A 12159-nucleotide genomic window follows, 5' to 3' on the forward strand; every position below is an offset into this window, starting at 1 on the left:
TTTTAAACCTAAAAGCATCGCAATTTGTGCATCAAATATGCAAAATATACTTAATTTACTTTTAGGAAATGTATGCGTTATATTTTGACGTAGGACTACGTCTCTCTTTTCTATACCGGGTGTCATTCTAAATTTTCAGAAATCAGCCGCGTTACGTTTGAAGTGGAGATTTTGAGCGTTAATAGCTCAGCCATTTCTTGTTGAATTTTCAAAATTTTGGCACCAATCGATTGCAAATCTTTACACCAATTATGTCCAATCCAATAATAATATTTGCTGTTTTTCAATAACAAACTATTGAAAAATTGGGAAAAGTGAACCCATGTTTATTCCAGCCAATCACGATCGAGCACATTTTGGAGCACATTTTGGATGCTCCCGTCGAATATAAAAGCTACTGCTTCTTCGCATCTTCCCTCATTTGCCTTTGTCGTCTCGAGGTGAACGCATCGAACGAGAGCTGCCCACTTTCTTCGTTTGCGTTTTCGCTCATTATTCTTTGACGGCCGTGTTGGCTCGGCGTCGGTGGTTGTCGGCAAGGGTGCTGTTGCACATTCGCCTTCTAACCGTCTAACGCGGCAGACGAAGGAAAGAATACGTTTCATCGATTGCTCGGCGGTGGTGGCAGAGGCAGCAAAATCCACAGAAAGATCAGCGACATACGAATTTGCGAGTTGCGTCGCTGTCCTCGGGGCTCGGTCCTTTCGCCGATTGATTGGCGGTGGCGCATTGATGATAGCATCAGGAACATCCAGGGCAACAAGCGGCGGGCCAATTTTCGACGGCGTTCAGCATTCAGCACGGAGGAATCCAACACGCATTGCGTGGCATGATAAATTCATGTCATTTTTTGTCTAAAATCGTCCAATATTCAATCGGTTCTTTTCAGGACCATAGAAAATTATTCATCAAGAGTTGTGAATCAGATAATTATTTCATTCCATCATGGATCGGTAAAAGTGTGGTGCAACCGAAAAGTGAAAGATTGAATGCTTGGTGGCCCCGCAAGAATGATGATGCCGGCCACTAATGGTTCCATCCGGAATTTATCAACCCTATCCGAACCATTTTTTGTGAAACATCGATAAATTATAACGTTGTTCGAGTTAAAATGATCTTAACCTTACAATATTTTGATTACTTTATTCGTTAAATGGAAATTTTCTCATTTCTCGGTTGATTAACCGTTTCAAGCGTCTGGTGCATGCGGGGCGGGTCATGCAAATAAAATATACTGAAAAGCCAGCCGAATGGGAGGAGCTTCATCTGCTAATCTAGGGCATAAAAGCTGCTCCCTCTGATTTCTTTCGTCATTTTCGTTGGATCAGTCAAGCAGGGTGGATGTCACCTCCACACCTGAGCACTACCCATCGGCGACTCTCGGCTATCGTGCTGATAGCGTCATGAATCTTATCCACGGCAGAAAGCGGCCTACCAATTTCCGGTGGCATCCTGCAGGATTAGCACGGAGAAAACCAACACGCATTGCGTGGCAAGGCGGTTTCATGCCATTTTCTTCCTGAAATCGTTACTTTATCAAACGGTCCTTATCAGGATCACCAAAAAATGATTCTTCAAGAGTTGTAAATCAGATAATTTTACTCCATCAATCGAGAAAAGTATGGTTCACCCGAAACATGAATGATTGAATTCCGGCCACTAATGGTTCCACCCAGAATTCAGCAACGCATTACCCTATCAGAACTATTTTCCGTAAAACATTGTTTAACTCTAACAATTTTCGAATTAAAATGATCTAAATCATCCAATATTTTGTTTACTTTAACGCTTAATGAAAATTTTTTCCATTTCTGGGTTGATTAATCGTTTGAAGCGTCTGAAGCAGGCGGGGCGGGCCATGCAAATGAAATATTCTGGAAAGCCAGCCGAATGGGAGGAGCTGCATCTGCTAATCTAGGGGTATAAAAGCTGTTCCCTCTGATTTCTTTCTGGATTCCGCCAGACTGAAAAAATGTCGAATGTCGGGTTAAAGTCGGGTCAATTTTTATCGAATGTTGGGCCACTGTTGGACCAACATCGATCAACTATTGGGTCTATGTTAGGTTTGGTGGCTAAAATCAAATTAGGTGAATGATAGGTTGATGTCGGGTTTGACGTCATCAACTATGGTAAAAGCTTTAAACCTACAACACCACAAATTTATGCTTCCTAGCTGGGGCTCAATTGAATGATGTGCCTTGACTGAGGCTGGAGCTGAAAATTAGTAAAAGCTCGAGATCAGTCTTACCCAACCAATCACAATCAAGCATAGTTCTGTGAGGCGACACGATGAAACTTATATAAGTGGTGCACACACTCATTTCGATCATTTCATCGGCACACACAGCAGCGGACGGACAGCACCGAGCGGCAGCAAGATCCCAAAAAAGATCCGCTTCAACGGATGAGCAAGCGGGTGGCACCGCCCTCTGTCCAATGAAGCCTCGATTCTTTTCGGATCCATCGGCGGTGGAAGCAACAGCGGAAGCAACATCCAAAGAAAAATCCGCCTCGGCAAACGAAAATTCGATTGGCGTCACTTTTCGTTTGCCGGGGCCCCGATTCTTTCATGGATTGTCGGCGGCAGCAGCAGCGAGATCCCAAAAAAGATCCGCTTCAACGGATGAGCAAGCGGGTGGCACCGCCCTCTGTCCAATGAAGCCTCGATTCTTTTCGGATCCATCGGCGGTGGAAGCAACAGCGGAAGCAACATCCAAAGAAAAATCCGCCTCGGCAAACGAAAATTCGATTGGCGTCACTTTTCGTTTGCCGGGGCCCCGATTCTTTCATGGATTGTCGGCGGCAGCAGCAGCGAGATCCCAAAAAAGATCCGCTTCAACGGATGAGCAAGCGGGTGGCACCGCCCTCTGTCCAATGAAGCCTCGATTCTTTTCGGATCCATCGGCAGTGGAGGCAGTAGCGGAAGCAACATCCAAAGAAAAATCCGCCTCGGCAAACGAAAATTCGATTGGCGTCACTTTTCGTTTGCCGGGGCCCCGATTCTTTCATGGATTGTCGGCGGCAGCAGCAGCGAGATCCCAAAAAAGATCCGCTTCAACGGATGAGCAAGCGGGTGGCACCGCCCTCTGTCCAATGAAGCCTCGATTCTTTTCGGATCCATCGGCAGTGGAGGCAGTAGCGGAAGCAACATCCAAAGAAAAATCCGCCTCGGCAAACGAAAATTCGATTGGCGTCACTTTTCGTTTGCCGGGGCCCCGATCCTTTCATGGATTGTCGGCGGCAGCAGCAGCGAGATCCCAAAAAAGATCCGCTTCAACGGATGAGCAAGCGGGTGGCACCGCCCTCTGTCCAATGAAGCCTCGATTCTTTTCGGATCAATCGGTGGTGGCGGCATGGGTGGCAATGAATTATACCAAAATGGTTCTTTTAAGGGCCCCAAAGCTTCCGAAAGAGTTATTTGGAGCATTATTCAATTATTTCTAAAAATTCAACTAATTCTAATTTTTTATAGTTTAGTTTATCGATAAAGTTTAATTTTTATACTAAATATACACCGCTGTATATTTGGTATTTGAAATTCCAAATTTACTGTCAATGTCATTCCAATCGAGTAGGATACCTGTCAAATGCGCTTTAAGGTTGAAGGATTCGTCATTGACATAATCGTCATCATTGAAAGTTCGAAAGCAGTTTTCTCATTCTAAACTGAAATTTCTGCAGTGAAAATAAGTTCACTTTACTCCAATCTTCAGCCGCAATACAGTGAATACATTTTCACTGCGGAAATTTCAACTTTGTACGAGAAAACTGCTTTCGAATTTTCAATGATGACGATTATTTCAATGACGAATCCTTTAACTTTAAAGGCATTGCTCGGCAGCATCATCGTCATGATACGGGAATCATCATTACCAGCAACAATCGCCAGATTTCGAGTCTTTAGCATATAGTGATTTTACTCTGGCCGTTATTTTTGCTGAATAGATACACGTTTACTTCATCTGTGAGCCCCAAATTCTTTATTATGCGTTAAAAATTAGTCCTACGTCAACATTGCGGTTATGTCTCAGACATTACACACTCCTAGTTTTTTCATCACATTTTTCACCACAAATCACATTTTTTTAAATATTGGTTAAAATCGAGAATTTTCGCTCATAAGAAGTTTCTCCATACAAAAAACGATACAATTTTGTTACAAATCGAAAAAATCAGTCGGTATATAATCAAACATAGCCCAAACAATCATACAAATATGAAAATTGATTGATCTTAGAAAAACAACTTTTTTGACTTTTGTCGCGAAATTTTGATTTCTGGCCCATAGTGTGCCGCTTGGCTATTCCTGAAGCGTGCCAAGTTTCGCCCAGGATCCACCCTAATGCCTGGTTTAGACTGTTCAATTGAAACGAACGTTTCACATGCAAACTCCTCAAAGATGTTCAATACAATGAAATGATGTGTTTAGACTGAGCAAATGACTGTAGACATTCAATCCCGGGATAAAAATTTCCAATACAATCGCCATAAACTACCATTAAATAATGAAAAAATTAACTGTTCAACAACAAATTGTATTGTGTACCTTTGTGTACGTATTTTCCTGTTAAAAATGCTGTATTGAAATTCATCAAAATACTAGTTTTCATAAGTTATCCTTATTGCATGACATAAGAAATTCTCATGAAAATGAATTTTCATAAGATTTTCCTCATGGCCTTCATATAGTTCAATTATAGCAAAAATCTTATGAACTTCATAAGGTTTTTTAGTTGCGTGTACAATACATGCACAATAAAATCAATGCCATTAGAGATTTCAATAAAAAAAAAACAACATAAATTGAATGGTAGTTGATTTGAATTTGCTCCGGAGAATCTGGATTTTTTTTATGGTAAAGATACATAACAACCTCCATTTTCTATGATTAAAATCTGTTAAAATGACATTTACAATACATTCTAAAGTGGAAAACCATAGGATCTGTTGTAACTATCGTTTCAAACAATTGAAATAATGGTAAATACCATTCATTTCATCGTGTTGTACCAACAATACATTCTGTTGTATCTATACGATCTTTTTTACCAGGGATGCTCATGAATGCATCTCAGTTGACGCAAGTGTTTACATTGAATGTTCAACTCGTGCGAGGCGTATGCCTGGTTTAGACGGTGCAAGTGACTTGATTCCAGTCAGTTTAAAATAGCCAATTGTACGCGAATTGAATGTGTAAACACCACCATTCATTTCACTAATAGAGCTAATAAACTATAGAGGAAGAATGTCGCTGGCGTCGCCGCCGCAACATCTCTTGCTGGCGGAGATAGGCAGGGATATAAGTGTCAAAGCGAAAAAGTATGCAGTTTGACAGATAGATACCCGACATGTTCCCGAGCGAGAACAAAAGGAACACCAGCGACATTCGTCCTCTATAGTTTATTAACTCTATTATTTCACTTGAGCAACTCACTTGACTTGAACGAAAGTTGAACATGTTGAACTTTTTCATTCAAGTCAAACGAAATCATCTTGCTCCGTCTAATTGAATGAATAGAAATAATAGATGAATTGAATTCATCTCGCTTGACAGATGACTTGAATTGAACTCAAATGAATCGCGGGCTTAGACGGGGCCAGAGAAGTTGTTATAGAGAAGCGCGAAGAGGATTTAGGTTATGTTTATTTACATCACGCCAAACATCAATCAGTTTTTGCGGTGAACAAAATTATATTTTCGCGTGCGTGTTAGTTTGATCTGCCCATAAGATGTCAAGCATACAAGTGACGTCATGCTTTGCACTAACATACTTACATGTGCTTACATGTTGCGCTTTATTTCCCATGTTTCTCTATTTCCTTGAATTTGCTCGATTGGGACCGCGTTTGACGGCTCAATTGGAACCTTTGGTTTCAGTCTTCGCGCATCTCTATAACAACTTCTCTGGACGGGGCAAGTGAGATGAGTTCGTTTGACTTGAATTTTCAACATGTTCAACTTTCGATCAAATCAAGTCAGTTGCACAAGTGAGATGAATGGTGGTGTTTACACGTTCAATTTACATTCAATTGGGTATTTTCATCTGACAGGAATCAAATCACTTGCACCGTCTCAACCGGGCATAACATCGTTTACCCGCTCATCGGAAATCTTGTTTATGTTTACTTCTTCGCAGGTGACAAAAAAATGTTATGACAGTTCTCACAGCTAACAACGAAATGTTTGTAAACATTGCACTAATACACTCGATTTCACTAAAACTGAATCTCTTTTTCACTAATACACTATTAGCGTTTCTTTATCCTTAAGTAAATATAAACAGAGTTCAATGCGATGTTGAGCGAGCAACATAACAAAAACAAATTAGGTAGTAGTTTTGTTTATTACGAAAAGTGCCGTTTGTTGAATGACGTCCGGGTCCGGGTACGTGCTAGATTCCGGATTTCTTTAAGGACGCGCGAGGTATTCCAACCCAAACTTAAGTATCGTAAGAATATCGGTTCTTATTTTTACAGTTCTGAGTTTACAAAAGCGAGAAGCCATTCATCCCGAAATGTTTAAACCCTGGCAGAGTTTGCACTGGAAAATATAGGAGACGTACATCCAAATAAGTTCACTACATTTACTACATTTAGGCTTTTATTTTATGTTGAAGAATTTAGATGAAAAAACATGAGCGTTCTCAGCTACTTTTAAGCAAAATGCAAGAAACTGAACCCGTGCGAGAGCAGCCAGCCGGAAACGAAATGGCTGAGTCACATTTTTGTACTATATGCAGCAGTACATTTTCAAATAAGTAAGCTCAATGCAACTTTACGGGTTTGATGAAATTTTAAATACATTATTTTTCTTACAGGAATGCTCTACAAAAGCATAGCAAAAGGCATCAGCCTGGTCAATGTGATGTATGCCACAAAACTTTTCAGGATCGTAGAAAACTTATGATGCACATGAAATTGCATGGGCCCAAAAACTTTATGTGTCCGGAACCGGAATGTGGAAAATCATTCATTCGCGAGTATGCATTGTTTCGGCATTGTTTGTAACTATAATTTCGCTAATTAATAAAAATAAATATTCCCTTTTCCAGAAACTCACTGCATCGTCATGCAAAAATGCATGAAAACAAGCGCCAACGAGAGGCAAAGAAAGCTGCTTCTTCGTTGGAGTGTGATCTGTGCGAAAAAGTTTTCCACCGGAAGACTAAATTGCTGCAACACAAAATAGAGAAGCACGGACTGGAAAGCCACAATTGCCAGTTTTGCATCGCGCAGTTTACCATACGGTAAGATAGTTGATTCCTGTGTTACTGATTATTTTAAATAAGTTTTGAGAAAGGCTGTACAAGCATTACACACGCAGTCGAAAATTTCTTCATTGACCATCACCTCACAGTGAATTGATTGTCACGAGAATCGTTGGTAGCGCGTTCACAGTGCGCAGCATGCTTGGTGATTGTTAGGGGCAATCGATTACTTGGACGATTCAGGCAAGGAATTTCCCATTGATGTATGGGACGAAAAATTCCTTCCTTCTGCGATCTCCAAACAGCCCTATACCTATAGGTATATATATACCGCAAAATATTAACATGGAAAGGGTTTTATAGTTGTAAATGACTGTATTTAAAGTTGTCTTTGAGATACCGAATCTGAATCTCCGAGTTTCTTCAGATCACTAGGCGATATATGATTTCTTATTCTAGGCCATTTAATTTTTCAGCAAAGAGTTAGATGATCATTTGGAGATTCACGCAAAATTATCCAACGTAATTCAGGATAAACCTAAGATGAATAAGCAACAGCTGCCGTTGCAAGAACACGTCGTAGTGAAAACTGAACCAACTGAAGATACCACATGGACTTTAGTAGATGATTTCGATCATTCAAGTCAACAAATTAAAACTGAGGAATCAACAGGGTATGAGGATATGATTGATATAGGAGCAGTGAAAATTGAAGACCTAAACGAAGAACCAGATACGAACGATGATGAGCACAGTGCTAGGGTGACTCAAGGAAATGGGTATGTGCTGGTGTGGTATCTAGATTTTTCCTGAGATTAAAATTAAAATGTTTCTTTCTCCAGGCATCAGTCAACGATCGATCCCATTAGTGAACGCAAAAGACGAAAACCAGAGGCTGGAGAAACTGGCAAAAAGAAATTAAAGCAGCAATACGATTGCAGTACATGCCAGAAAACATTCAAGTATCGAAGCCAACTGGAAGCCCACGAAAAACAGATACATGGACCTAAAACGTTCGGTTGTAACTTGTGTGATGCCATTTTTCGCAGACGGTATATCATATGTTACATAATTCTTTGTGTTGACTTAGCTAATACTATTTTTTTTCTAACAATAGCTGTGATTTGGTATATCACAAAGCAAGACACGCAGAGGCAAAGAAGGCCGGTTGCTACCCATTGCAAGTAGAACGAAAGAATAAATCAAAGAAATTGAATAAAGACACCGACGGATCGAACTTGAAGGATATCTCCGCAATGCCAAAGAATGAGACTTCCTCTGTTTCGGAATTGCAGTGTTCAAAATGTTCCAAGGTTTGTCCGGATCAACATCGCCTATGGCTTCACTATGTATCTGCCCACAGAAAAAAGAACATTCAGTGCCCTTATTGCAGTGCAAGTTTTTATTTGAAGTAAGATTACAAAAACAATTCCATGCCGAAATCTATAATTCCCTTTCTTCATTACAGACACCGATTGGACATGCACATCGTTTCGAAACACAAGCACGAAGATGGCAGTGCGAAACCTGTACAATGTGAACACTGCAATGAGCAATTTAAAAGTTTACTTAAGTTATCGAATCACATGCAAAGTCATAAACCAAAGAAGCATAGTTGTACAGTTTGCAACAGAAGCTTCAGAAATATGTAATTCATACTTTTTTCGCTAAAATTTCTGGATATTGTTATACTGTTCTCAGAGATTCTGAAGTTGTGCACTTTTCTCGTCTTTTAGAGCCCGCCTGGAAAAACATAAAGCTACGCACATATTCGACGGCGTGGTATTAGAATGTGAGTTGTGCAACAAAACTTTTTCGAATATGAAAATGAAGTCTCTTCACATGAGATCACATAAACCAAAAAAACACCAATGTCACATTTGCAACAAAGAATGTGCCCACCGGTATGGAATTACATTATACTTACTTTAGCCTTTACTAATTATCCTCATCGTTTCAGTTGGAATCTTATGATGCACTTGAAAACTCACGAAAGAGAAAATTGCATCGTTATAAAAAATCCGTTGACCAGCTTTCCGGACCAAACAAGGTAGCAAAATTATTATTATTTTTTTTTAATACTGCCAACAAAATTTGAATCAAAGTTAAATGATAATACGCCGTATTTTTTTTGCAACTCAGTTTCATAATTTCTATTTTATACAACTCATTTCGGTACCATAATGGTAAATTTTTCCGAACTGGTTCATTATGCAAATGCAACTCAAATTAGTTGCATAGTGGAAAATAGTGGCATAATGTTCATAGTGCAACGCTTTTGAGTTTCATCATGAACATTATGCAACTTAAACGAGTTATATAACAAAAAAAACATTGCATAATAGATATTTATGTGACGAGTTGCAAAAAGTTGATTTTTTCAGCACGAGTCGTACATTTACCCAACGAGGCTTGTCGAGTTGGATAAATACGAAGAGTGCTGAAATAGTCGAGTTTTGCAACGAGTTCCATACAAAATTTTAGGCAATGATTTTTTCATAATGCAACTCATTTGAGTTGCATAATGTTCATCATGCAACTCAAATGAGTTACATTATGAACATTATGCCACTATTTTTCATTATGCAACTCATTTCAGTTGCATTATGAACCGGTACTGAAAAGTTGGGCATTATGATACTGAAATGAGTAGTATAAAATAGAAATTATGACACTGAATTGCATAAAATATTGTATGCAACTCGTTGCAAAACTCGATTTTTTCAGCACTCTTCGAACCTATTTATACAACTCGGCAAGCCTCGTTAGATAAATGTACTACTCGTGCTGAAAAATTCAACTTTTTGCAACCCGTCACATAAATAACTATTATAATTTTCTCTTTGTTTAATAAATTGTTTGTCATAGTGGTCATTTGGCACAAGTTAAACATAACTGTATTTTTTTATGAATCAACCATTTCTAACATGGTATTCTTTGAATTAAAACATATATAATGCCATTTCTTATTTTCAGATTGCTTTTTGACGAACACGAGAAAGATCCTCATGGATTATCATTTAATGAGATCACACAGAAAGTAGAATTAGATGATAAAAAGCAGAGTTTTAATGGGCTGTCAGAAGCAAAATCGGAATCTAAATCACACTCGTCGTCAGTAGAATCTGATTTTCAACTTGAGGTACCGGAAATTATAACAGTCGAAGCAGTTCACGAGAATGTCAGTAGGCCAGCAGATAGTAATCAAGGACTTTCAAAAACAAAGAAAACCAAAGGTTCTCTACCAGTCCAGTGTAATATCTGCGGTAAAGTATCGTCATGTATGCGGACCTGGTTATCGCATAAGAGGAAGGTACATGGCCCAAAGAAATTCGAGTGTCATATATGTGGCAGGCCCTTCTATGATAGGTAGGCGATTTGGGTCCCATTTTGTTTGCTAGTTTTAATGTTCTTCTAACTTACAGACATACACTTGGAAGACATATTCCAGTACATGACCCAGCTCATAAGCGCAAGCAGTTGAAACCAGTGGTGCCGAAAACTAACGTTGAACGACCTTTCAAATGTGACATATGCCAGAAAAGCTTCCGGTTGAGGTATAATGTGACAACGCACAAGAAAACAGTGCATGCACCAAAAACGCACGGTTGTGATATTTGCGATGCGAAATTCACCATAAGGTAAATTTCGATTAAAGTAATGAGTCATTGTAGAATCCAATTCACTTATTTATTAAACAAGATAATTCAAGTAAAAATCCGCAGTTATGTTGTTGATCAGCATTTGTTCGTACTATTTCAGATCATTCCTAGTAAGACATATGAAGATTCACAACCGTGACGCTGCGTCATTGGAATGTAACATCTGTAACTTAACCTTTTCGAGTTTTCCGCAACGGGTTGGACACATGATAAAACATTTACCGAAGAAATATCAGTGCCCTTTTTGCAGCAAATCGTGTACATTACGGTACATTGTAGTTTTTTTTTAAATTCCTTGTCAATATTATTTACAAGACAAATGTTATCATTCCAGCGCAAATCTAGACAGGCATATGAAAACTCATGATGAGTATCATGACAGCGGTTTACCGTCATCTGGCGTTGCCGAGCTCGAGCCCGATGATAAAGCAGAAACGACCATCATGGAACAAGCCGTCGCAAACGAATAGTTAAATCAATTTACTACTCGGCAAGTTTTAGAAAAAGTATTTAACAACTCCATTGAACGAAGCAAAATGGTAAAATTAAAGAATATACACACATTGTTAAATAAATGCATTTTTTTTCTTATCTGTTAAAATACACCGTAGCCTTTAAGCCGAACAAGCTTTTAAACGAGAGCCAATATGGACTTCTGCACGAATTTCGAATTTAGACTAATGGCCTGCTTATTCTTACAGAAAAATTGACGTTTAAGCGGTGCCAGCACCGCTCAAACGTCAAATTTTTAGTGAGAGTTGACACGCCAACATAAATTCATACAGATGCCCATATTATAATCTGAGTTTCTTTGACCACTGGTCGAAGGTCGATTCGACACCCTATTTTTGACGCCTTTTTAGACGAACCTCGTCAATTGAGTCTCCTTGCTATCACTTTTGCACAAACTACCTCGTTTTTTATGCGACCTTCTGCTGTCATTGTTGCAGAATAGAGGTAATCACGTTCAAATGTATGCGTGCCTTTTTTGTAGATGTAGTTGTGAAACTGCGAGGAAAATATTCGCACTCTTGCTCCGGACGTTAGTTTTATCATTATTTACCCGTTTTACCCAATTCGATTGGGTAATATTTGCATATGCAATCTGAATAGCCTTTCAATCGGCGTGCACTTTTGTGTGAGGAAAAATTTGCGCTAGTGTTCGTGTGTTGAAATGTCACTTATCTCTATAAGGATTAGTGACATTAAACACACAAACACTAATGTCGAGAATCGTCGTGTAAACGTTGGTTTTGAAGAGTGGCGCGGCGAAACAGACAACACGAGGA

At 39.2% G+C, this 12159-nt stretch overlaps 1 protein-coding gene across 2 annotated transcripts; it reads left to right on the forward strand.

The window, feature by feature from the left end:
- The first annotated feature begins 5937 nt into the window (after positions 1–5937).
- LOC134288684 (zinc finger protein 184-like) lies at positions 5938–11355 on the forward strand. Of its 2 annotated transcripts, none has more exons than XM_062854264.1 (14): positions 5938–6424; positions 6478–6758; positions 6819–6980; positions 7053–7247; positions 7685–7987; positions 8051–8260; positions 8326–8619; positions 8677–8856; positions 8945–9112; positions 9169–9258; positions 10185–10577; positions 10634–10849; positions 10971–11138; positions 11205–11355. In XM_062854264.1, exons 2-14 carry the CDS (start codon positions 6625–6627, stop codon positions 11338–11340), a joined length of 2649 nt encoding a protein of 882 aa, XP_062710248.1. In that variant the 5' UTR covers positions 5938–6424; positions 6478–6624; the 3' UTR covers positions 11341–11355. The 2 variants fall into 2 exon arrangements, with proteins under 2 accessions (XP_062710248.1, XP_062710249.1); XM_062854265.1 differs by having other exon boundaries at positions 6371–6385.
- The last annotated feature ends 804 nt before the right edge of the window (positions 11356–12159 follow it).

Source organism: Aedes albopictus, chromosome 2 (assembly GCF_035046485.1).
Source record: "Aedes albopictus strain Foshan chromosome 2, AalbF5, whole genome shotgun sequence".
NCBI lineage: Eukaryota > Metazoa > Arthropoda > Insecta > Diptera > Culicidae > Aedes > Aedes albopictus.